Raw genomic sequence first — 27,503 nt, 5'->3', positions numbered from 1 at the left:
GTGCAGAAATGTCCACAATAGCTTCCTTCCCCTAGATGCTTACTGCCTAGACACTGCTCCCCTACAGAGATTGCACCTGTCTTTTATTCTCTATGTAATAAGCCCCACTCCTTGCCCAACTGTATGCAATAACTGTCAACTCTACAAAACAAACAAACAAACAAACTCACTGAGCTTTCAGGGTGCTGTGGTTTTTCCAGCTAGGAGTCTGGACAACCTGATGCCAGTTTTCTGCCCATCCGAGCATCTGTCTTTTCTTATTCCCTCACTGCCCTAGTCAGCGAGGCATGATGCAAAGGTCATGAGTGGAGCAGCAACTTTTAAAAACCACAAACCTGTAGCGTTGTCATGAGAGCAGCGGTCTCTTTTCTTGACTGTGACTGAAGGGTTCACTACGTTGTCACTGCTACTCTGCTACCCTGGGCAGTGTTTGAGCGTCCCTCATCGCGGTCAGCCGACTTGCTCTGAAGTGGTACTTCTCAGGTTTTCACCCCACAACACTCTCTTGCCCTTTTAGATCGTACCGTAGACTATCAATGGTACTGCCTTGTTTGTTTCCTAAGGACCCACCTCCAGGTTCTAAGTGGAGAGTGTCATTTCAGCATGATTTGTGTTAAATGCCCATATAGATTTTATCCCAAATAATGTCCCTGCCACTTCTACATTCAACACATGCTTCCTGCTGGCACCTCTGAGTAAATATATAATACACTCACAATTCAAGTGACCGGAAAGCTATTGGGCTCTGTGCACGGTATGTCACAACAGTTTGTGCCTACCTTCTGTGACTCCCTTCATTTCCCTGTAAAGGTCTCCCAGCTCCTAGCCCTAGAAAAGAATAAATGAACCCCTCTAAGTTCTCTGAAGACATGCCTCAGGCAGCCCCTCCGACCCCCAGGTTCCAGGACCTCAGCCCCATCACTAACAACCAAGTCGCTCTGCTCCCATCCCGTCTGTTCCAGTGCCATTCCTCCAACTGAAGACACAGGAGCACACCTCACTATTGATCAGTCATATCACTATGGGGCCATCCCCACTCCCTGGGCCCAGCCAAGGGATGAAGGTGTAATTCTACCCTTCAGCTGGGTCTAGCAAAAGGCAGGTTTGAGAGGCGCCACTATCCACATAAATGAAGCACTCTGGTCTCAGTTCTCTGAGACTCCATCTGTGGTCCTGTGGATACTGAAATTCCTATCATCAGGCAGATGGAGCCTTCAGCCTTCCTAACTATGTAGTCCAATACTTCAGGATGTCCATGCCCTCATCGACTAACAGGTAATGACCGGGAGTCCAAAGATCCCCCAGCTTCCTCCTCCAGTGCAGCAACCCAAGCTGCATCGGGTCGTATCCATGCCATCAGCTCTCCTTACAAAGCTCCCACCCGTGTGCTTCCTGAACCGTGCCTCCGCTCCCTTCAGGCTGGTCTGTACTCTTCCTCCCAGCCAGACCCGTGGAGGAGACCAGTGGGTCTCGACGGGACTAGAATTCCCCTCTAGCTCAGACGTGAAACCAAAAGCATGGGCATGTCAAAAGGATCATGCTTGGCTGGGCGGAGGCAAACCTCAGGCTGTCACTGCGGGCCGCTGACTCCCCAGTGTCTTCATATTGCTACTGTAGCGACTGTAGCCTCCTTAGAGGTTTGAATGAAGCAGAGGAAGAGCTGGCTGGCAGACAGGGCACCATCTTTACATAAAGGCACATGCTCCCAAGCTATCTCCTTTGACCACTCTTCTGACATATCTATAGTCGCCTCTGGTGAGAAAGTCAGACACTTATTCACTGTAACAACGGGCTGGGGGTCATAAGCAGGAATACTACTGAATTCTCAAGAGCCATCTTGTGCTCCTCACTTGGGAGTTCAAGATAATCTCTGAATCTGTCTGCTCCTCTCCTGGTATTCTGGCCTAAGACGTGACAGGTCAGCCCCGTGGTAGGATAGGGAGGTGGGAAGGACTGGATGGAGACCAAGCCAGCTGAGTAGCCTCTTTTCAGAGACAAACAAGGAAAAGGAGCATTCTTGGGAACTTGATGTTCTTGTCAGATGGGCAAACCCATTTCCAAAGCAAAGTTCATGTCTTCTTAACTAGAGACAGGAACAGAAATTCAGCAGAACCACATCTCTCATACTGGCACTTTCTAACACAAGAAAACAGGAAGCACCACAAGGTGCTCTCTCAGGACCAGGGCCGGGGACTACTGGGAAGGGACTAAGGACTCAACTAACTGTTGCACAAATCCAGAGACATTCCCATGCTATAAAATGTACTGAGCAATTCAGGGCCTTGGGCCATGTAGGCAAACTCTCTCCTCTATTACTGAGACAGTGACATCCCCTTGTTTGCTTTGCTTTTTGAGACAGGGTCTCACTAAGTCACCAGGCAGGCTCTGAACTCACTGCATGGCCCAGGCAGGCTCTAAACTTGTGATGTCCTGTTTGCGCTTCCCATAAACTAGTGGACCGATGTGCGCCACGCCCTGCCGGGTTTAGTTCCTCCTAGTCCAGCGGAGAACTAAGAGCTGGAACACCACAGCTGAGACAAACAGTTAACCTGATTAAGCAGGCAGTGGCTGAAGTAAGCTATGCCTAACCAAGATCAGAAGGACACTAAAATGGCTCCCCAAAGCAGAATACTAGCGGAGAAATGGGGGAAACTACACTACTAAAAGGGCCAGATATATTTGCTCATTAGAGTAGGCACCCCCACCCCCACTAAGCTAATGTAGTTGCCAAACCAATGCCAGCAGGCTCGGCCCCTCGAGCTGCTCAGCTACATGATATGCATAGCCTCACAGCTGGTCGCTCTCCAGGTGTTCAGTTCTATCCTACTAACTTAAAATGAGATGAGAACACAGGAAGAGGTTTGCTGCTTGTTTACAAGATACCTAAATTGTGGTTGCACTGCTTTAAAAAAAGCTTTATAGATTTTGACAATAATTTCCTATGTATTTAATAAAAGTATTCTACAGGTTTGTGTGTTGACCTGTATTTTGATTTTTGTTTCTAGTAGCTCACTTTCAGTACACTTTACTGAAGTAGACTAGCATGGGAGGACTTTTTGAAAACAAGGTCTCAGGCCTTCAGGCTGGCCTCCCTCCCACTGTGGCTTGGTGGAGATGACTGTGAACATCTGATGCCGCAACGTCCACATTCCAAGTGCTGGGATTGCAGGCACGCACCACGCCCAGCTCTATGTAGTGCTGGCACTGAACTTGGGGCTTTGCACAATAGGAAAGGCCTCTACCGACTGAGCTACATCTCTAATCCCATGGGGAAATTTAAAAAAAATTAAAACAAAACCCCACTAGACTGAGAAGTGCCTATTTAAAAGGGTGAGCGTGACTCACTTGTGTGAAGGCTCGGGGACTTCCTAGGGGGTTCCTGTTGTCTGGTTCTTGACCTGGTCTCTCAACACTTTTCTACACGACTGGCACTTTTTCTAATGGGTGACAAACAGAAGCCGTCAGGGGAATTCCCAAGCTCTGGGAAGAGAGGCCTCTTCTGTCAATTCTAGCAGTCTTTAAATGAAGTGGAAGAGGCCGAGACCCGCTGCTGCTTCCCACCTTCCACACCACATAGCTCCTGTCTCCCCACCCCCTTTTGTCTTTCCAGCTCAGACTTCTCTGAATTACACACACATGCAGCACTTGCACGCCTAGAACGCCCTCCTGATGAAACCTAGCCCAATCCACTCTCTCTTACCTATCACTTGCCCCCTGTAGTGAACCACTTCCACCTCGTAACTTCACGGTAACGGTTTTTGTGCACGTGTGTAGCTGTGCAGGAGTCTACAGTCTGGTGGAGCCAGGCTGGTAGGCCGCGAGCCCAAGGGGTTCTTTGGTCACCAATCGCTACAGACACCAGGGTTCCAGGTACACATGGCCATACCTGGCTTTTACATGGGTTCTGGTGATTTGAACTCATCATCTCACGTTTGTTCAGCAAGTGTTCACGCCTGCTGAACCATCCTCCTCCTCTCCAACTCTTAAGTCACAGTTGTCTCACATGGGCTACTGCATGTTGCATAAGCCTGCCTACATACTTGCTTCGCTACGTCATCCTAAGACAGACACTGGTTTGGATTATGTCTTAAAACACTGGCTACTCTGTTTCTTCACTTAGAACTCAGCAGCATCCCTTCTCAAGCATGGTAAAGGGCCAAACTCATCCCATTTTGAGGCCTCACATTGTCTCATTTGTTGATCTTTGACTGGCGTCCATATTGCTACTCTGCCCTAAGCTGACTCCAAACAAACTGGTTTCTCTGCTTTCCCTTGACCACAACAGTCCCATCTTCTTAAGACCCCCAGGTTGACAGATTCTGCCTTTTTGAAATGTTTCTTTTTTAGGTCCAGGGGTCCTGCTCAAACTATGGCACCAGCCAAGGACACTACGTGCAGTAAACTTTGAATCGCTACCCAGATCTAGCCGATGGACAGGACATTCTCCAGAGTTGAGTGGAGAGTGAGGTCTGACTTTCACATGAACTCTGGTGCCCCATGTTTGACCATGTCCCCTGGATGGGGAGACCTGGTGGCACTCAGAGGAAGGATAACAGGCTGCCAAGAAGAGACTTGGTACCCTATGAACATATACAGGGGGAGGTAATCCCCCTCAGTCACAGTCATAGGGGAGGGGAGTAAGGGGAGAATGGGAGGGAGGGAGGAATGGGAGGATACAAGAGATAGGATAACAGTTGAGATGTAATATGAATAAATTAATAAAATATATTTTAAAAAAGAAGGTCAAGTCACAAAAAAACAAAAACAAAAACAAAACAAAACAGAAAAAGAAAGAAAGAAATGTTCCTTCACTGCTCTTAAGTTTCTGTACAGATGTTGTCAATTACCCAAAGTAAAATGGTAGCCATTCCCTTAGGCTCTGCCCTGTGCTCCCAAGCACACGGCTTAGCCACCCTCCATGACTGACCATGCGACTTCCTTGTCTACTGCAGGGGCGGCTTCTCTGTACTCAGCAGGCAAAAGCCACTCATCGTGCCCACTGCTTCACCCCTTACGTCCTGGAACACTGCCGACACAGTAGGCAGCCAGGAGCTGCTCCACATGGATAGATCCTGACTTCCCGTCTTTCCTATATTCTTGTCCACTTGCTAAATCCCACTTTTAGATGATTTAGGCATCAATCTCTGGAAAACTTCCCTCTGAACATGACATTTCACTTTTCCCTCTCTCCATTAACTATCCCTACTAAACAGTGGAGACCCAATTCCACTGCTACACATCTGGAGACACAACAGACTTTTATTGCCTCTTTTCACTACAGGTTCACATTCTTCCAACCAGGAAAAATATCTTTTTCCTGCCTTCAAATTTCAGCTTCCACCTTTTACTCTTCTACAGCACTTATTCTTAAGAAACATTCCGAGCTGTGCATGGTAGCCCATGCCTGTAATCTCAGCACTCAGGAGGCTAAGGCAGGAGGCTCACCATAAGTTCAAGGCTACCAAGGACTATTCAGTAAGTTCCAGGGAGTCTGGGTTACATAGCAAGACTTGTCTCAAAACAGAAACAGAAACAGAAACAGAACACAAAGCTTTCTCCTCTTTTCCACATGTCCCACATTTTCAGACACTAGGCTACTTCTTCATGGGCCCGTGTCGTTCCCTGACAGACTCCACTCATGTCCACTTACCGTGTTCTCCCTGGCTGTGGCATATCGATCCAATCTTTACACTTCTGCTAGGCCTGTGCAACTAGCATCAGAATAAATGGAGGAAATTCTCCCTTGCCAACTCCCTACCAAGCTCATTTCTTTTAAGGACAATCAAGACAGTGAAGGCAGGTTCCAGTCCAACCTAAAATTGATCCCTCCCAGACTGGGTGTCATGGCACACACCTGTGAAGCCAGCATCCAGGAAGGGGAGGCAGGAGGACCAAGAGGTCAAGGCTATTCTAGCTGCAGGGTGAGTATGGGGCCAACCTGGACTACAGGAGACAGTGTCAAACAAAACAAGACAGGCTAAAGAAAGGAAGGGCTCAGAGAGCTCAGTAGTTAAGAGAGCCTTTTGTTCTATCAGAGGACCCAAGTTCAGTTCCCAGCACCCACACCGGTCAGGTCACAGCCATCTCTAACTGCAGCCCAGGACAGCCAACGTCTCTGAACTCTGTAGGCACTTGCACACATGTGCACATATCCTCACAGACACCCACCTATGCAAGTAATTAAAACAATATTTAGAACACAAAACTAATCCCTTAGTGTAAAATTAAACAGCATACAGACAAATAAAGCAAGCGTGGAAAGGAGCCTGACTACTCCACCCATCTGGTTCCAGACCCTAGACTGTCTCTCATGCCCTCTTCCCCTGTGCTCTCGGCTTGGGTTTCCCCAGCACAACATGTGGTGCTGACCTTTTTACTCTGGCTGTCTTAGAGGCTTCAACCATGGGGATCCATCAGGAGCTCCGTGTCTTCAGCAAACCTGTGTGGCTTCCAAAATGGATGGACTCATGTGACTAACCACACATTTCTTGGTGTACTGGGGATGTAGCACAGTGGTAGGGTATGTCATTAGCATGTATGAGCCCTGGATTATAGTCACAGACCTACACATCTTTATATTCTCTCTCTCCCTCTCCCCACCCCGCCCTCCCCCAAACACACTTCTAGAGAGGTCCATATCAATTCTAAAGACAAGAACTGATCCACATCTTGCTACTAATGCTATGTATCTTACCTACTAATTATGTTTTAAGAGAGGGTAATCTCAGCTCTCAGGGAGGCACAGACAGGAGGATACTTGTGAGTTCCAGGCCCGCCTGGCCTACAAAGCAAGTCCAGAACAGCTAAGACTACACAGAGAAACCCTGTCTCAACAAACAAACAAACAAACAAACAAACAACAAAAAAGAAAAGAAAAAAAGCCAGCAGGGTGACAGGATTCTATGCTGGCACCCGGTGAGCGGGTGTCTCTCCTGCCCCTCCTGCACATGCCTGCTCACCTGACTCTTCTGACAACCCTGTCACTTCCGCAGCTGTTTATAGAAGCAGAGCCTGCATCTGCTCAATTTGATGTTCCCATCTTGAATGACTCATCCAAAGGAGCCCAGGCTGCAATTAACTAGCAATTTCACATGGGTACATGAATATCACACAGAACATTATGTACTCTAAAGGGGTATGTGCGGAGGGCCTCCATGAAAAAATGAGTCAAGAGGGCTTATTTTCATTAAGCTTTACTTTACTTTTTAATAGTTTTTTTTTTTTTTTTTGGTTTTTTGTTTAAAGAGAATGCCATACAAAGCTTGATTTTAAACCAAAACCTTGTTTTCCTTAAAGGATCTGTACGGGTTGCTCAACAGACTATTCCATGGAACAATCCTACCACGTTGTCAGGAATAGGCTTCTAAGCCATCACCCCGCTACTCACTGCTAAATCAAACCCATGATACACAGCGGCAGCAACAAAATTCTAAATATGTTTTCTTCTCTCCATCATACTGAATTATAAACTATAAACTAGGCATCTGAACTTTACAACCTCAAACAGGATAGTAACTTTATTAGATCCTACTAAAGATCCATATAATGTAGGTGAAAAAAAAATCTTGCCAGGATACATAAAAAGGCCCATATAGGGGCTGGAGGGCTGGCTCAGCAGTTAAAAGAACTTGCTCTTTTCAGAGAACCTTGGTTCAGTTCCCAGCATCTATACTGTGGGTCGCAATGGCCTGTAACTCCAGGTCTGGGGAGATCTGATGCTCTCTTGTGGTCTACACAGCTATTACATGCATGTAATGCACATAAATATAAGCGGACAAAACACTGATATATATAAAACAAAAAAAAATTAAAGGTACATATATATCAGAAATTGAATTATTCTATAGGTTAATTCCTGTCTACAAGTAACTTTGATAAATCTAATGAAACGGGAAAACGTACTCTTCTGGGCCTTCACAGCATCTCTCCTTTGCCCATACTTGGTGTACTTCCAGCATGAAAACATGATCATACAGGCTGGAGAGATGGCTCAGAGGTTAGGAGCACTGGCTGCTCCTCTAGAGGTCCTGAGTTCAATTCCCAGCAACCACATGGTGGCTCACAGCCATCTTTAGTGTGATCCGGTGCCCTCTTCTGGCCTGCAGGCACACGAGAGCAATGCATGCATAATAAAGAAATAATCTTTTTTAAAAAAGTGATCGTACACAGATCAACAGAGCCACAGACTTTGATGACTAAACCAATAAGCGTTTAGGATGAAACACTAACATACCCATGTTGCTACATTGCTTATTCCACCCGGACAACCTTGTTATTACGGCTCTATCATTTGTTGATCCATCTGTTCAGCACAGACAGGGTAGCTCCCACATGACTAACGGCCCCAGGACTTCTGAATTTAGTAGCAAGTGCTAGGTTCAACTTAAAAGCCACCAGTTTCCAGAAGCCCTGAAGAGACAGTTAGGTCATCACGGAAGCTCTTGAAGCCAGGGCTTCTGAATAGCTATGAAAGCCACATGCAGCCCTTTCTTCCATCAGGAAACCTTACTTACAGTGAAGACCTTACCCAGGTCTTCAAAAGCAATGAAAGTGCTGCATGGTGTCTCTTCCAGGGAGTGACTTCACTGTGGCCCCTTCACCTTAGCTAGGTGTTCCAGATGACTTGCTACAGCTTCTGTGTCAACACTTGCTGCTGTGCCTGCACTTTTCTTAGAGATGCCGTCTGTCCTTTGTCCTTGTGAACCAACTTCTGCTGGCTTCAGACTTTGCACTGCAGCTGCAAGCAACCTCTGCTGTCACCTTTCCCCACTCTGCTTTGGTAGAACTGAAGCATGTTAGGGCCACGCCTAATGGAACGTTGCAGCTAGTTTGATCTATCCACATCACATTTTTTATCATCAGAAGGGCAAGTAGCTAAAAGTCATGTGTGCACTGGAGTGCCACTTTATAATTTTCTTACGGAACACTTATTTTGGAGGGGTTGGAGAGATTCAGTGGTTAACATCACAGGCTGCTCATCCAAAGCACAGCTGGGCTCAGCTGCCAACCATGGTGGCTTGACAGCTCTCAACTGCAGTTCCAGGGTCTACACCCTCTTCTGGTCTCCACAGACACCTGCACATACATGGTGCCCCAACACACATGCAGGTAAAACAGTCACACCCATAAAATACCTTTTAAAAATACCTTGGAATTATTTTAAAAATTCAAAAACCATCTTTTATTTTGCATTCTGGTCATGGCTGATTGCTTGGTACAAGACCAGCTTTTGGCTTATCTGAGCTTTCAGCAGGCTTTTCTCAATTATCTCTTGCCTTCAAAATACAAGTTTATACCAGGCAGTGATGGCACATGCCTTTAATCCCAGCACTAGGGAGGCAGAGGCAGGTGGGTCTCTGTGAGTTCGAGGTCAGTCTGGTCTACACAGAGAAACCCTGACTCAAAAAGCCAAACCAACCAAAAATAAACCCCCTCAAAACAAGTTTATCAATTATTTACTTTGTGCGCATTTGCACATGTGTGCATGTGTGTGTATATGTGTTTGGGTCATGCCACTCCAAGTGTGGAGGTCAGAGAGCAACTTGGTTTCACTGTGTGAGCTCTAGGCCTTCACCCACTAAGCCACCTTGCTGTTAACAGAAGTGAGAGACACGTATGAAGAGCACTGTTGGGTCACATTAGCTTAATTTCAAGGGTGGAAGGAGGACGTAAGAACCCACTGTTCTATTCCCAGCACTCACGTGCACACTGTATTCACTAGTTCACGCAAGCATACAAGAGCCGCAGGAGACGTTTTGAAACTTCACAAGTTAGGGCTGGCAAGATGAGTCATACATTTCACAGGCACAGACCCTTGAGTTCCATATGCAGAACCCAGAGGAGAAAGAGCTGGGCATGGCGGTGTGCACCTGTCACCGCAGCACTGCGGAGGGGCAGACAGTCCCAGGAGGTGTGCACCTGTCACCGCAGCACTGGGGAGGGGCAGACAGTCCCAGGCGGTGTGCACCTGTCACCGCAGCACTGGGGAGAGGCAGACAGTCCCAGGCGGTGTGCACCTGTCGCCGCAGCACTGGGGAGAGGCAGACAGTCCCAGGCGGTGTGCACCTGTCGCCGCAGCACTGCGGAGGGGCAGACAGTCCCAGGCGGTGTGCACCTGTCGCCGCAGCACTGCGGAGGGGCAGACAGTCCCAGGCGGTGTGCACCTGTCGCCGCAGCACTGCGGAGGGGCAGACAGTCCCAGGCGGTGTGCACCTGTCGCCGCAGCACTGCGGAGGGGCAGACAGTCCCAGGCGGTGTGCACCTGTCGCCGCAGCACTGGGGAGGGGCAGCACCTGTCGCCGCAGCACTGGGGAGAGGCAGACAGTCCCAGGCGGTGTGCACCTGTCGCCGCAGCACTGGGGAGGGGCAGACAGTCCCAGGCGGTGTGCACCTGTCGCCGCAGCACTGGGGAGGGGCAGACAGTCCCAGGCGGTGTGCACCTGTCGCCGCAGCACTGGGGAGGGGCAGACAGTCCCAGGCGGTGTGCACCTGTCACCGCAGCACTGGGGAGGGGCAGACAGTCCCAGGCGGTGTGCACCTGTCACCGCAGCACTGCGGAGGGGCAGACAGTCCCAGGCGGTGTGCACCTGTCACCGCAGCACTGCGGAAGGGCAGACAGTCCCAGGAGGTGTGCACCTGTCACCGCAGCACTGGGGAGGGGCAGACAGTCCCAGGCGGTGTGCACCTGTCGCCGCAGCACTGCGGAGAGGCAGACAGTCCCAGGCGGTGTGCACCTGTCGCCGCAGCACTGCGGAGGGGCAGACAGTCCCAGGCGGTGTGCACCTGTCGCCGCAGCACTGCGGAGAGGCAGACAGTCCCAGGCGGTGTGCACCTGTCACCGCAGCACTGCGGAGGGGCAGACAGTCCCAGGAGGTGTGCACCTGTCACCGCAGCACTGGGGAGGGGCAGACAGTCCCAGGAGGTGTGCACCTGTCACCGCAGCACTGGGGAGAGGCAGACACTTCCAGGAGGTGTGCACCTGTCACCGCAGCACTGGGGAGAGGCAGACAGTCCCAGGCGGTGTGCACCTGTCACCGCAGCACTGCGGAGGAGCACACAGTCCTGGGGCACAGGTCAGCCTAGCCTAGCCAGTGAGAGTCACCTGCAGTCACACGCTAAATACAGGGATTAGAACACGCACATACAAATGTGAGGCTGGGGCTGGACATCCTCTAATGCACAACACTTTGCCCTATGGTCAAACAAAATCTGTCTTTCAGCCACGCAAAATACATAGGACTCTATCCCAAGAAGCCCCCAATTTTGGCCCATTTTATCAACTCTTCCATCCAAATCTCATCGAAATGCCATTAATATCAGGTGTGGTTGGACTCACGGCTCGTCCCAATGCAGAATTCCCCTCAGCTATGAGCTGATGAAACAGAAAAGTTCTCTCTTCCAAAATTCAAGTGGCAAGATAAGCACAGGGCTCAGCTATGAGCTGATGAAACAGAAAAGTTCTCTCTTCCAAAATTCAAGTGGCAAGATAAGCACAGGGTGTGACATTCCCATCCCAAAAGCAAGCAACAGGGAGGAGGATGGCAGACCACAGGGAGTCCTGCAACCAGGTAAGGCAAACGACATCATTGTTTTTACTGGTGGTAACAGTTTTGAGACAGCGCCTTTGTAGCCTCGGCTATGATGTCTGATCCTCCCACCTCCGCCTCTTAAATGCTATGGTTACATCCAACACCACGGCCAACTTTGTGTGGAACTGGGGATTGAACCTAGGACGTCATGGATGTTAGGCAAGCACTCTTATCAAACTGAGTTACACTCTCATCCCTTAGATTTTTAAGTCTCACAAATAATTCTCTTTGAGCAAGATAAAATGAATAATACCTATAATCCTATGATTTTGGAGAGTGAGACATGCTAGTCTGAGGCTAGCCTAGGCTACTTAGTAAGACTGTTTAAGGGGCTGCATAGATGGTTCAGCAGTTAAGAGCACTGACTGCTCTTCCAGAGGACCCAGGTTCAATTCCCAGCACCCACCTGGCAGCTCCCAGCTGTAGCTCCAAGATCTGACATCCACAGACATACATGCAGGCAAAAACACTAATGTACATAAAAATAAATAATTTTTTAAAGGACCATTTAAAAGAAAGGAAGAAAACTCTAATATGAATGGCAACTCTGCCTTTTATGCCTGAGACACTAACAACCCTCTTCCACACTAGGAAGTGGCCTTACCTACAAGGACTTGGCCCCTCTGATCCTGTGGTAACAATGGTGGCCCTACTGACAATCTTCTGGATCAGTGGTTCTTAACCTTCCTAAAGCTGTGGCCCTTTGTGTTGTGGTGACCCCCAACCATAAAGTCATTTTCATAGTTACGTCATAACTGTCATTTTGCTAATGTTATGAGTCATAATGTAAACACCTGCATTTTCCAATGATCTTAGGTAAGCTCTGTGATAGAGCTGTTTAACTCTCACCAAAGGGGTCATGACTCATGGGTTGAGAACCAGTGTTCTGGATTGTTCTTCCCTTTGTTGAAGAATAAGAATGACACATGCTCACAGCTAGCTCGCTCCCACCTGTTGGAATCCCTGAACTCTGCAAAGACTTTCACTCTGTACCATCGCTGGCCTTGAAGCTTCCGCTGGCAGCAGTCCCACTGGCACGAGGCCTTCCTTCTCTCTCTCTCTTTTGACTTGCACCGGCTTCTGCTGACATGGCTGTTTAGACCCGCACGTCACAGTCCATGCAACCTCTTAGCAAACAAGTATCTAGCTACAACCTGATGGTGTCTCCATAATATTCTTTGTAAGTTTTCAAACATAGTCTGAGCATTTTCTTTCTTCTGAGACAATGCCTCTCTGTGTAGCAGCCCTGGCTGTCCTGGAGCTCACTCTGTAGGCCAGGCTGGCCTTAAACTCAGAGGTCTGCCTGCCTCTGCCTCCCAAATGCTGGGATTAAAGGGGTGCGCACCACTACCGCCCAGCCTCTGAGCACTGTTCTGACTCTTCAAGTTTCAGTTCTTCTGGCCTTAATAAGTCCTGCTTCAACGTACCTCTGACATATTTTACTATGAGTAGCAAAAAGACATCAGGCCACACCAACTCACAACTCACAACTCTCAGCTTAGGGCTGGCAAGAGATTCAACAGGTAAAGGCGCCAGTGCAATCAGACATCCTGAAATTGACCCTGATCCCACACGGTGTTAAGTGCCAGGTCCAAAGGAACTCCAATTCCGCAAACTTCAAAAGGCAGTACAAATACCCAGAAATGAGCTCAACCTGGACTATGGCAGGGTTTCTGTGGTCAGATAAAAGCCTGCATTCCTCGCGGGCTTGTGAAACTGGTTCCCCTCTACTAAAAGGAGCCATTTCCCTGACCTCTGGCAGAAGGGACATGTGGCTCCCTGTGGTGCCTGTTAGCACACCAAAGCTCATGCTGGCTCCAGGCTCCCTCAGTCACAGGAGTACCTGCTACGCATTTCAGAGACCTTTCTAGCATCCTGTCCTCACCTCCCTCCAGGTCACATGCGTCCCCGCCCCCAGCTACTCATTCTCCTTATAACCCTGCTATTCTCACTAAGTTTTCTACGGTCTCTATTCCCGTGATATTCTCCCCTCTCTTGCAGACAGCCCTGGCCACATTCAGTTTGCATCTTTCTCTCTCTGCTCTAGACTCTTCCATATGATTTTGGCTGTTCTTTTTGTACCCACAACTAAAATTAGCCCCTTAACCATACTATGAAGTGCACATGTTGTCAGTTTATGTAACAAGGAGAGACTGACTCTCCTAAGTCATCCCTGACCACCACACATGCTTGCCCTATCTCCTGCCTGATGTGCACAGTGTGGCACAGGTATAAATACACCATATTACAATGTAACAAAACTTAAAATTCTAGATCCATCACTATGAATGCATCTGTTTTTTACAAACATACTAATATAATTTGGGGGCCCGGTGAGATGCATCAAAGGTTAAGAGCACATACTGCTCTTGCTTGTAAATAATCTGATTGTCTTCCCCTGGTGTCTTCACACGTGCAGCCCTGGGAAGGATATGGTCTCAGTTGCTTATTGAACTATGTACAAATGCAGGCTCAGTCTGAGTACCAGAGGCGAGAATTTCAATGTATGCCCGAGGAAATCACAGCTCAGCCTGAAACAAACTGGACTAAGTTAGAACAACTGATCTTCACTTATATCTGAAAACGAGTAATACTTTTTCCAGCCAACATGGTAGCTGCTCGTGTGATGCGGGGCAAGACTGAGAAAACCCTGACTCAGGGCTAAAGGCAGCCGGCGGTTAGTGGTGCGGTCACAGGCAAGAGAAGAAGAAAGGAGCACATGACAACAGAGTGAAGACGTCCTTTGAGATTCACCATCCCTGGAATGTGCACACAGCAAGAGTATGGAAACTTGGATGAAGAGGAGACAGGCCAGTACATTCCGGGGACAGTAAAGACAAAGAAAAGGCTCAGGCTTCGGGTGGGTCAAAGAGTGGGATGATGTAATCCAGCATCTCAATTACCACATCATGGTTATCAGTTTGTCCTAAGAACTGTGGGGAAACAATTAGGTTTTTATTCTGAAAAGGTTACAGGACGGGAAAAGACCCAGGGGCTGCAGTGAACCCGAGTGTTCCCTTTATGAACACCTGTGAAATTCTGGCTGTTTAAAAACACATTCAAGAGATATTTTAGGTAATAACAAAATTCAAATTCCTTTTGATGGATTGAAAATGAGGCGGGAGGTGGTGGCGCACAGCTTAATGTCAGCACTCGGGAGGCAGAGCCAGGCAGATCTAAGACAACCAGGGATACCCAGAGAAATCCTGTATTAAAAAACCAAGAAGAAAGGAGAGAGACAGAAGGGAGACAGAGAGGAGAGGGGGAAGGGGGGAGGGGCATCGTATCAAGTTCAATGCCAGCCACAGCAGCATAGTGACAAACTATTTCAAAACTAAATGCTTAATAGTATTATGACAATAGGACAGTGTAAAGAGGGAACGGGTGGGTCATTTTATTCTGGATTGGGTCAGGGAAGGTCTCTCCTATAGGTGATATTTCATTTGATACCTGAATGTTGAGAAAGTTCCAGCCATGGGAGGAAAGGAAATTAGAACTCCAAGCAGAGAAAATGGCTAGTGCTTAAAGCAGAGACAAGCCGAACATATCTGAATGGGCAGTAATACTGCACACGAGAACCGACATAAAATGAGGTCCAAAAGAAAAATACCAAGAACCAGATTATGTAGTTTTTAATTAATGTGTATGAAAATACATATACATTACTTAGTCCCAGCTCCAGAGTCTTAATTTAGATTAAACTAGTTGCTTTGTAGATAAAAATTATAGTGTGGCAAAGGGGGAGGGGAGGCAGACATATGACTACTACATCCAAATGAGAACCTGGAGAGGGTGAGAGTAAGAAGAAACTGTCTAGAACTGAAACGTAAGGAATTCCAAAGTCAAAGAGTAAGAAAGAGGATAGAAGGCAGCAAGGAAGACGAAGAGACATCGCTAGAGCTATGAGCAGAAACCCCAATGCCATGTATATAGCATATGCAAAACATATTCTTTAGCTTGTGTGTGTGTGATATGGGTGCTGGGAACCAAATCCTGATCCTCTAGATGAGTACCGAACACTGTGAGCTGCTGTGCCGCCTCGTTTACTATAATGGAGTGGGGTGAGGTGTGCCACAGCACACGTGTGGAGGTGAGAGAACAACTGAACAGAGATGGTTGCTTTCTACCTTTAGACAGGTCCTGGAAACTGAACTGAAGTCCTCATGCTTGGGCAAGAAGTGCTTTACCGCTAAAGCTAAATATCTTGGTTGGTTCCCTCCCTCCCTCCCTCCCTGTCTTTCTCCTTCCTTCCTTGTTCAAGACAAGGTTTCTCTGTGTAGCCCTGGCTATCTTGGAACTCACTCTGTAGACTAGGCTGACCTTGAACTCAGAGATCTGCCTACTTCTGCCTCCCAAATGCTGGGATTAAAGGTGTGTGCCTCCATCTACTGGCAAAGCCAAATATCTTAATGAAAAGGGTCAAAACTTAAATGCCTCAAAATAGTCAAACAGGGCAGGTGATGAATACTTCTCAATATAATGGAAATTCTGGAGACTTGTAAGTCAATTAAGTAAAAGGAGAGAGTGGAAATGGGTGACAATAATCAGTAGCAAATGAGGAAATAAGACATTAAATAGATTGTTTGAGGCTTACAAGCAAGTGAATTATGCTAAGAAAAAAAGATAACGCTGGGCATGGTGGCCCAGGCCTGTTAGTCCCAGCACTCAGGGAGGCAGAGGCAGGTGAATCTCTTGTGAGTTTGAGGTTAGCCTGGTCTACAAAGTAAGTCCAGGGCAGCCAGGGCTACACAGAGCAACCCTGTCTTTAAAAACCAATCCTCCACCCCATCCCCCAAAAGATTTAACAGAGACTTGATTGTGTTTAAATGTTGAAGTGAAAATCTCAGGAACAAAGGAGAGGTTGAAGCGAGAAGAAGACCGGCCAGGTGATAACCAGCCATTCCTGACAAGGTGAGAGAGCCGCAGCACTGAAGCCTTAGTGAGGAGAGAGCCACTCTCTACTGAAGGGGCAGGCAGACACCATAACGCTTAATAATAGTTACTTGCGACTAAAATCACAACCAATGAACAATTTGAAAAGTTAAGACAATAAAATGACCAAAAAACGTTAAATTGGGATTCACTAGTTTGAACCAGCTAAATAATAACTGATTATATGTGGGGTATTTTTTGTTTGGTTTTTCAAGACACGGTTTCTCTGTGTAACCTTGGCCGTCCTGGACTCACTTTGTAGACCAGGCTGGCCTTGAGCTCACAGCGATCCGCCTGCCTCTGCCTCCTGAGTGCTGGGATTAAAGGGGTGCGCCACCATGCCCAGCAATTATATGTGTTTTAAAGATAATTAATTATGTAAACATGTGCATCGCAAATACTCAATCTTCAATGTCACACAAATGTATGTTTAAAGTTCACACTCTGGGGGCTTTGGGGGAGGTCGGGGCAGAGGTAATTTCTGCTTTGAGGTTTATAATGAGGAGCACTTTGCCCAGTCCTTTGGAGAACTTTTGAAAGTGTTAATGAACTTTTTGGTGGATCACTTAACATCAGGAAAACAACCTGGATTTTTTAAGATTTATCTAAGAAAGTGCTGAAAACCAGACAAGACCTAAAAGGCATCACCCAAAGGGTCAACACTGCTGTCCTGACTGCTGTGCTAAGACCTGCTCACAGCTAACAGTCACCTCTAAGGACTCTCGGCACCATCAGTCTGGAGAAAAGGCTTGGTATGACACATGCAGTCACAAGTGTGACAGACATAACAAACTCCCCAGAAAGCCGCCCTGTTTTATCAATGTTTCCGGGAGAAGCCCGGGGCCCAGGTCTCATAGTTGACCATATTATAATCAGCTTAAACTTTTCACTTACCAGCCCCTCTGCTGAGACTGACTTTAGTTCCTGGCATAACTGTGGCTCCTCTAACGCCCTCATCATATCAGAAGACAGTCTCTATTTTGAACGCAAGGTGAAATTAAATTCAAATTTTCAGGCCCTACATGTCTGAAACCAGAATTCAATGTTTGCTGCTTTGAATAAAACAATAGATGATAAAAGAATGTTCTGCTTGGGTTAAAGATAAATGATGCTCTACTATAGTTAAGGCCACAACGTCCTGCTATGTTCCTTACTCCTAGAGAGCTGGAAAGCCCCTGAGAGCTCCCCTGCCCTAAATCTCAGCCAATCAGCTTAAAATGCTTTGTCTAGCCACCTGGGCACATTGTGCTCAGAACAAAATCAATTCTTCTTGGGTTTAGCTAATTAAAATAATGTAATGCTGCCTTCCCTCTTGCTTCCCACCTGGTTACCTGGCTGTTACCTGGTTACTATTTTTCTTATAAAAAGCCTGCCTTAGAAACAGACCCGAGTCACAGTCTGATTCCTGAATTTGTACTGTGACCACGTCTGGTCAGTTCTTGCTCAGCGTTCAAACAAACTTCTATCAATCTGAGTCTTGTGTTCGAGTGGTCAGTGTGGCTAATCCTGAGCCCTAACACGTTAAAGAGCAAAGCCACACAGACACCACAGACATGAAGGAAGAAACAAGATCTCAGCTTCTGTGGCACTGAAATTCTGAAGACACCACAACACCTTTACTATTTCATTCCAGCCTCTATGACTTTTAATCAGCAAACACAAAGGAAGTGGGGATACTATTCTTAACAATATTATCCCTTAGAATTTTAAGGTATCATTACTCACTGTTTTTAATTACCTAAAAATGTTAGCCCATGACCTATGCTTGTATTTCAGCTGGAATATAAATAAAACACTACAACTGCACCTGCAGCCAGTGTTACAGTTACTATTTTCCATGAAGAATACCACCACATGCACTGCTTTCCAGTTTTCTAAGTTAGCATAATCCATTCATAAAACCAGTGCCATTCATCCCTTCTTTCATGTTCCTACTCAAAGCAAAACCCACATTGTCATCAAGAAACGATACAAAACTACCATAAACTACGTTTAAGCAACTAAGAAAAAGAAGTGAAGCCCAGTCCATTAATTTATTTTAGTTAAAACAAAGTCAAATACTCAAAAGAATTCTCCAGTGTATAAACATTTTCCTTATAGAATGTATTAATTCCATCTTATTTATAAAGCAAACTTAAGAAATTGCCTCTATTCTTTAATTTTTAGAAATTAATTTAAAACATCAAAAAGGGAAAATAAAGGCAAACCGGGAAATAAATAAAACCATGTATAAATAATGTCGTATTTTAGAGAATGCTGTCTGAAAATTAAGCATGAATAAAAAACCCAATTTATGTAATTTAACAATCCATTTATTGAATACTACACATTTGAAATGTGAATTTAAATAAGAAAAAATTTTAAAATGAACGTTAAACATTAAAAGCACAATAGTAAATATTAACATTTTTATATCAATATAACTGTATAAAATATTTAAACATTAAATAGTATCAATTTCTCTACTGTCAATTTTGACTTTTCAAAAACTGAATTCTAAATAACTACTTACAGATTTAATCATTCAACTTGATCGAAATGTAAACATAGCTTCTATTCCTGTGAATGAAAAGTACTATAAAGATGTACCAAATTCTCCACCAGAATTTCTCTGCCTTGAGGAAAACATCCTAACTGAGAAGAGGACTGTGTGGCAAAATATAACATGGGATACAGTCCCCCCTAGATTTGAATTCTCCATTCACTAAAGAAATACATATAGGATAGACCACTTAACTTAAGATCTTGTTTCTTTTTATAAAAGCCCGTGTTAGGGCTATGGCTCAACACTGCAGTCATTTACACAAACGTCAGTAAGCTAAGGTTCATTGCAGCAGCACTGGAGGAGGCTCAGCTCTCGCTAACTGTGAGCTCTGTAACACTAGACTGCAGCTGCCACCTATCCACCTATCAACTCAAATCTCCCATACTCAGTTGCCAAAAAAATTCCCCCAAAATCTACATATCAACTTATTACATCATGTTTATGAGACTCTCAACCAATGAGTATCACAATGATAGATTTTAAAATTAAACCTTTCAAATAAGCATTTCATATCAAAACTGTACTAACCCACAGGGTCAGGAGAGTAACTGTTGAGGTGTGGCCACCAGGGGGTTCATGCGACACTGACCCCAGTGGAACACAGGAAGGAAAAGGCAAACACATAGTTTCACCAGGCACTTACCCATCCTCACTAAGAACGCCATGTGGTCACAGGAAGACTGTTAAGCAGAAAAAAGAAGAAAAGCAAAGCGCATACAGAGAAGAACTATATGAAAGAAAAGAAACATACCTCTAAAGCCATTAAGAAAAAACAGAGAGCGTATTTCCTAAACAAAAAACCAAACAAACCAACCCCCGAGTTCAGAATTCCAACTGGAGATGGTATAATTATAATTACTAGATGTAGATTAATTTAGTAACCCTAAAAGTAAAACCTTGAAGTTCTCATATGTAAATACAACTAGGACTATAATACAACACCGCCCCCAAACCCCAGCCCTTTAACCAATCCTACTAAGTGTAAACACATGTTTAACCACAGATGCAAATGAGAGAATCCAGGAGCTTCTACAAAACTCACTCTTCCCATTCATTTACAAGAAGTGTTTTAACTCTAAAAATGAGTAAGAAAAACAATTATTAAGGGCTAGACTACCAGTTGGTTGTGGTGGTGCATGCTTTTAATCCTAGCACTTGGGAGGCAGAAGCAGGTGGGATCTCTGTGAGTTCAAGGCCAGCCTTGGTCTACAAGAAAGTCCAGGACAGCCAAGGCTTCACAGAGAAACCCTGTCTCAACAAAACAAAAACCAAGCAAACAAATCCCAGACCATTACCCTCAACACGCTGTTCTCAGGTCCCAGCAAACAGGTGCAGTGCTGGCTAATGTGGTATTGTCTAGTTCTAAGGTTAGTGCCTACAGCACATCTGTGCCCAAGCTGCGTAAAATACTTATTTTTAGTACAGCTTAGATAAGTTAACATGCCATGTGTTGAGAGGTGGATTATGGATGTAACCATCGCAGGACCACTCCTGAAATGTGACAGGGTTACCAATAAGGACTCTTCAAAGAAAACCAGATTACCCTAATATAGATGACTAAAACCTCCAAGTCGAAAAAACCAATCAGTTAAAATTCTCCAGTCCAAGGGAGAATGGAGGTGCCTGGGCTGCCCGCCATCTTAGCAGCTGGGAGGTGGCAGCTGGAGGACCAGGGGTTTCAGTCATCCTCAGTTATGCAATGAGTTTGAAGCCTCTGTGGGTGACATGAAACCACATCTTTTTTTTTTTTTTTTTTTAAATAAAAGATAAGAATCAGTCTCTTCACTGTTGACCTTTTCTCCAGGAATTGTCTTGTGGGCTTATAAGATGGCTCAATGAGTAGAAACACTTTTCACCACGCTCAACTCCCTGGGTTTGATCCCAGACACTCACGCGGGAGAAGAGAGAACCACCTGTTCTAAGCTGTCCTCTGACCTCCGTCTGAGTGCGGTGACACAGGCACACACATGCATGCATGCAAACATATACTGGTGCCATTAAAACATACAAAACCCAAAACAAGACACTAAAAGTTACTTGCAACACAAGACCCTCTTTTTCTTGTACACAATCTGACAGTTACGAATTTCCATGAGGCGGTTGCTCTGATCACTATTCACACACACATTCTGCTCACTATAACCCAGACACTGTCAGCTATAGCCACTCTTCCATGAGTTAGCCTTGGCTGTCCTGCACTCGCTGTAGACCAGGCTGGCCTGGAGCTCACAGAGATCCACCTGTCTCTGCCTCCCTGAGTACTGGGATCACAGGTGTGCACCACCATGCCTGGCTTTCCTCTGAAATTTACAAAGCACAAACAGGGAAAATTTTTTAGGTTTAAAAAAAGTTGGCAATGTAATAATAATAATAAATAATAATAATTTGACAATGTGGAAGCTAGAAAATGGCTCCATTGGTAGAGCACTGGCTGCTCCTGCAGAGGACCAGGTTCAGTTCCCAGCACCCACATGGCGGTCACAACCATCTGCAACTCCAGCTCCAGGGGAATTCAATGCCTGCTTCTGGCCTCCTTGGGTGTTGCATGCATGGTGCACACGCACACATACATGCACGCATGCATAAATGGAAGCAAAGCACACACATAAAACAAAACCATGACAATTTCAATCAAGTAAATGGAAGTCAATCTAACTATTGCTTTACAAAACAAAAGGAGAACAAAACAGACAATCACTAGGGGCTCTTTTACAATCTATTTCAACAAACATAACTCTTTGCTACTTTGAGGACAGTCTGAAGAAAAAAATCGGGGGCTGGAGAGATGGCTCAGTGGTTAGAGCACTAGCTGCTCTTCCAGAGGACCTGGGTTCAATTTCCCGAACCCACATGGCAGCTCACAACTACGTGTAACTTCAGGTCCAGGGCATTTGACACCCTCACACCTATGCACATAAAATAAAATTAAGTAAATTATAAAAAGAAAAAAGAAAAAATCTGGCATGCATACAAAGAAGCTATTGGGTTTTTTTTAAAAGCTATTGTTTTAGTGGTACCCTTATTTAAAAACAAAATAAAAATTGATATGCCAATATTTGTTTTTTTAACTTGGTTTTTTGAACTTTGATATTTTTGGAACTTGTTATATAGACCAGGCTAACCTTGAACTCAAAGATATATGCCTGCTTCTGCATGTTGGTGCTGGGACTAAAGGCACACATCACCATGCCTAGCATGTCAATATTATTCTCTAATAAAAATTTAAACACCTCAAAGAAAATTTGAACACTAAAAAATTCAGTTGAAATTATGAATCCTTTCAAAATGCATCAATATGTAAAACTATAAAGTTCAATAATCTGTATTAATTAGATAAGACTTCAAGTACCTAAACCAACTGTCAATTCAATAATAAACTCAATTATTTTATTTTATAATTTTACTTTTAAAGATATAAAAATGTATTAAAACAATGTTTTTTTAATGGGTGGCAAATAATGGAAATAAAACTATCTAACTGAGAAGCGGTGCCCAAGTTTATCTGCATTATCCTGAGTGCTTTACCAACAAGGCTATAACAAAGACAAATGTGTTTATCCAATAGTAGTTGATTTTACTCAAAAGCTAAAACCAATCCACTGAATTAGAACAGAAGCTGTGTGATGCATCTTAAGTACAACACTAGCAGGAACCACATTATAGTGAGCGGTGGCACGAGGAGCATTAAAATTACATTCAAATAAATGAAAAACGTGCTGAAAAATTAACAGGTAAGTTTCACATTTTTTTATTGGCTTTTAGTGCCCACTGTCTTATCATTAGTTGATTTTAGTAAAAATATTAAGTGATTTTCTACTTTTAAAGTGTCTTTGAGAATGCTGATATCCCTGCCTCAAAAAGAATTCATAATATTAAAAAATTAAATGGAAATGATTAAGATCTCTGAATGAGGGCTGGAGAGATGGCTCAGAGGTTAAGAACACTGGATGCTCGTCCAAAGGTCCTGAGTTCAATTCCCAGCAAGGACATGGTGGCTCACAACCATCTACAATGAGATCTGGTGCCCTCTTCTGGCCTGAAGGCGTACAAGGGGGCAGAGTACTGTATAATAATATATAAATCTTTAAAAAAAAAAAATCAAATCTCTGAATGACTTTGTTTGTTTTTCTGGTTTTCCAGGACAAAGTCTCACTCTGTAGCCTTGGCTGTTCTGGAACTCGCTCTGAAGATCAGGCTGGCCTCAAACTCAGAGATCTGCTTACCTGTCTCCTAAGCTGACTGATAATAGAAATGGAGATAAAGTTGACTGCTAAAAAAAATCCTGAAATTTACTTATTCATATTCTGTAGCTCCCAAAGGCAAGCTTCTAGTCTATTAAAAAAAAAAAAAAAGAAAAGTTTAATAGCTAAGAGCTTCTTTGAAAACACTAGATTCAGAGTGCCACGCCTTTAAAGTGCAGCGTTCTGAATTGTGCGTGCACATGTAAGTCTACACACATGCGTACAGGCATACACAGAGCCTGGTGGTGCTGGATTCCCTGGAACTGGAACTAGAGGTGGCTGTACGCCGCCTTGCATGCGTGCTGGGCCCCAACTTGGGTCCAACAGAAGAGCGCTTGCTCTTTCCCACCAAGCCGTCTCTCCAGTCCCACGTGAAGTTTCATAAAGACACACATCTCTCACAGTTGCTTCACCTAGCCCCAAGTTTAATCTTCTAGTATGATTTTCAAACTGTGCTAATCTAAATACACCAGAAAACACAAATCTAAATTAAAAAGCAATCTTATGTTAAAAGGTATGTATAATGTGTATATACATATATACCCACACATGGAACATGTGCCAGCACATTCCTACTGTATGTCTACTTAAGACGAACAAGAGAAGACAGGGCAGGGCAGGCCCTACTGAATGTGAGCAGCATAGAGCAGTGCAGAGCAGCCGCAGTCACAGTCTCAGACACGGACAGCGGCATGATTAAAACACTAGCCGACAATACTCTATCTAGTTTTCAGTCTCATAACTTGAAAAAAAGCAAGACATTTTAAAATAACACAAAGATTACATGACTTAGGATAGGTTATTTAGAAAAATGTTTGAAGGTCATGAAATAGTAATATGCAAAGCACACACGGGATCGTAATAAATTAACTTTTGATTTTACATTTAATTAACTAGAATTTTTCTTAAGAAAATAAACCAGAGAGTAAAGACTCTGTATATAATACTGCAAAGAAAGGTATTCTAGTAAGGTGGGAGTTTCTTTCCTTGCACTTTTCACTAGGAACCAACTAGGCAAAGTTGTGCTTGAAGGTGGAAAAGAAGTACAGCTAAGTTTCTGAATTCTAAGTAAAAGAATATAATCTAATAAACGAAGCTACTCAGTGAAAGAAACAGAGATGGCTCCATAGTATGAATAAGAACCAGGAGAAATAACACGCATATAACAGGAAATATTCTTTATCGGTGCTAAACAAGCATCCAAAATATTTTTATGTCAGAATTGTATGGCATCACATTGCACAACCACAACAACAAATCCTGAACCATTATCAGAATCACCTGGCAGGCTTCTAAAGTCTATACTTGCCTTGCCCCTGTGGCCTTCCTACAACTCCAGTCAGAAAGGGGTAGGGAATGGTCCAAGAAGGGTACACATATCACTTGATCATGTGAACCTGAGACAGCGTGCCTCCCACCTCTGTGCCCCTGGAGAGGGTCTTCATATAGTTTTCTGTGGTGGTCCCCTGAATCCAGCTCAGTAGAAATGGCCGTCATATATACACAGGCTTCATAAGATGATTAGCATACCTTCTGTCTAACATGTGCTGGGAAATTCTGTTTGAACTAAGTAACATGTTAATTATGGCTTAGCGCTAACTTTGTCACACTGGTGAATTAGCTGAAACGTAGCTCACGGGTATGCCAAGTTAAAGGGATCAACTATAAAGTATTCTATAAAGAGCTAGTATCTCTATATATTTAGTGTAATGAGAAGAAAACATTGGTTTTTATGAAAATTTAAAGTATGAACTATTAAAAAAGCAGTTCAACAGTATCTAAAATAGATAAAAATTAGTTTAAAATTCAGCTTTAGAAAAAAAAATCCTAGTTCTTTTTTTCATTTTACCAGTCACAATAACCAGAAGTGTTATGACAAAAGATTATAAAAGCATTTAAAATACAATTTTATGCAATTTTATTTGTGCTTTAAGATCTAAGCAACTTGCAGGGAATGCCTTTGTGAGGCTACAAAGTGGGTTCTTTTTATTTGAAGCTATTCAAATAGACACGCTTACTACTTTGTTCTCAAAAGTAATCAACACATCAGCCTCAACAGCCACTCAGTAGTTATCTGTGACAGACACTTGACTCTGTGAGCCTAGAGCGCCTCCCCACCTCGGCTCCCCCTGGACAGGAAGGGGTCTCTGTATGCTTTTCTGTGTTGGCTCCACTGAATTCATCACAATAGAGATGGACATTTGAAACTCATAGCGATCCAGCATCTGAGCGATCTTCTTTCGAGACACGCCATGTTTATTCCTCCTACCGAAAAACAGAAAAGGACTTTAAGTCTTTTTATTTTTTTTCCCCAAGAAAGCATAGGTTTAGAAAGTCAGCTATTTTACAGTAACAGATAAAAGCCTAAGTGATAAGAAGATTCATGCGTGCTAGTTCAGAGGACTGAGTTAACCAACTATACCTTCCAACGGAATGGCTCACTGAAAACATTAGGTAAACAGCAAAATAAAAGATGTTTTCATAAATTTGCCTTGTTTTTTTGTTTCTTTTTTTAAAGAAAGAAAGAAAGAACATGAAGTTGGAGGGTGGGCTCTGGGAGGAGTTGGGAGAGAAGATAGAATATGACTAAAATATATTAAATGAAAAGTTTAAAAATATTTCAACAGGGGAAAAATTTTAAATTTTAAAGAAAAAAATAATATGAGATTGTGTTTTGAGAATTACAGAAGAAACAGATTCCCTAAGGCTTAATAAAAAATGAAAAATATTTATTAGTTACACTTCCTCTTGCATTTTACTAATGACTGAATTATCCAGCTTTTGAGGCAGGGTTTATTACTTATTATCACTATTATTACTATTGGGTTTTTTGAGATAGGGTCTCACCAGGCAGTTCTGCTTTTCCCGGAACTCACTATGCAGCCTGGGCTGGCCTCAAGAATTCACAGAAATCTGCATCTGCCTGTCTTGGTCTACCAAGTGCTGGGATTACAGGCGTGCGCCACCATGCCCAGCTTTTCCTGTATTTTCTTCTATATGAGTTTTGGACGAGAAAAGTGATTTAGAGACTGTACTGTTCTTGACACTTAGGCCTTTGGAAAGTTTATTTACTCTTATAGTTTCCTACAGTATGATAACACATAGGAACCGGATTTTTTTGTTTGTTTTTTGATGCAGGGTTTCTGTGTAGCCCTGGCTGTCCTGGACTCACTCTGTAGACCAGGCTGGTCTCGTACTCACAGCGATCCACCTGCCTCTGCCTCCCGAGCGCTGGGATTACGGGTGTGCGCCACCACTCCTGGTTCTAATCTGATGTTTTACACTCAAAGTTTAAGAGCAACAACAAAGACAGAAGGGAAAAATAAAGAAGCCCAAGGTTAAAAATTAATAAGAAATGGACTAGGGGAACTCATTACTGTTAGATCACTAGCTTGGCTAATGTTCAATCCCAAACATAAAAAATAAAGGCACGAGCCTTTAATCGCACCCCTTTAATCCCAGCACTCGGGAGGTAGAGGCAGGCAGATCGCTGTGAGTTCAAGGCCAGCCTGGTCTACAAAGTGAGTTCAGGACAGCCAACAGCCAAGGCTACACAGAGAAACTGTCTTGGAAAACAAAACAAAACAAAACAACTTCATAAAGTTGGTTAAATATGACCGAATCACAAGATACCCAAATTAGTAATTTAATTCTAATTCCTCCAAAATTCAAATTATGCTACATGTCAGTTTAAGTGACTGCTAATTTATATTAAGAAATCCCTTTGCTGGGTGTAGTGGCACACGTCTTTAATACTGGTACTTGGGAGACAGGGGTAGGAAGATCTCTGTGAGTTTGAGGCCAACCTAGTCTAGTGAGTTCCAAGACAACACGGTGAAAACCTGTTTCAAGACCAAACAAAACAAAACAAAAGCCCTAATGATTAAGTCACAATAGCCTGTCATACTTAAATGAAGCCGTAACTATAGGATGGTTTACTCAGGCAGTCATTTACGTGCCATGACTCAACTCTCTTTAGTTTTACATTTCCACCTTTAGTTTAACATTTCCACCTCTTCCTCCTTGAGTCCAGCATAAATGGTTTGGTAGGCAAACAACGCCATCCAGGTATCATCAGTGTACAGCACACAAGTCACAAGGACAGAGTAGTCAAAGGAACCAAAGATGGGGAAGCAGCTGCGCTGCGCACACAGAACGAGAGCCTCAAGGTTGGGATGCAGGTTACAGCAGGATGTG

The 27,503-nt window shown here is 44.3% G+C and overlaps 2 protein-coding genes across 6 annotated transcripts in view; both read right to left on the bottom strand.

Moving 5' to 3' along the window:
- Nucleotides 1–7,987, bottom strand: part of LOC311587528 (uncharacterized protein) — a 30,372-nt gene extending 22,385 nt beyond the window's left edge. Inside the window, exons 1-2 of the mRNA XM_084764466.1 lie at nt 7,903–7,987; nt 6,370–6,496 (exon numbers count right to left, since the gene is read on the bottom strand). Of these exons, the coding sequence (XP_084620592.1) occupies nt 6,370–6,404 (35 nt within the window). The 5' untranslated portion in view covers nt 6,405–6,496; nt 7,903–7,987. The remainder of the gene's footprint in view (nt 1–6,369; nt 6,497–7,902) is intronic.
- LOC311587527 (NEDD4-binding protein 2-like 2) overlaps nt 1–27,503 on the bottom strand; it is a 53,522-nt gene that overhangs the window by 10,148 nt on the left and 15,871 nt on the right. For 2 of the 5 annotated variants that reach the window (XM_084764461.1, XM_084764463.1), the window contains exon 6: nt 25,425–25,571. In XM_084764461.1, the coding sequence (XP_084620587.1) occupies nt 25,425–25,571 (147 nt within the window). Of the gene's footprint in view, nt 1–25,207; nt 25,572–27,503 lie in introns of those variants that run through there. The other 3 variants (XM_084764462.1, XM_084764465.1, XM_084764464.1) reach the window with 2 other exon arrangements.

Source organism: Acomys minous, assembly GCF_964271855.1.
Source record: "Acomys minous genome assembly, chromosome: 16".
Lineage (NCBI taxonomy): Eukaryota > Metazoa > Chordata > Mammalia > Rodentia > Muridae > Acomys > Acomys minous.
The sequence above is the reverse complement of the archived record's forward strand: the minus strand, read 5'-3'. Positions and strand labels throughout refer to the sequence as shown.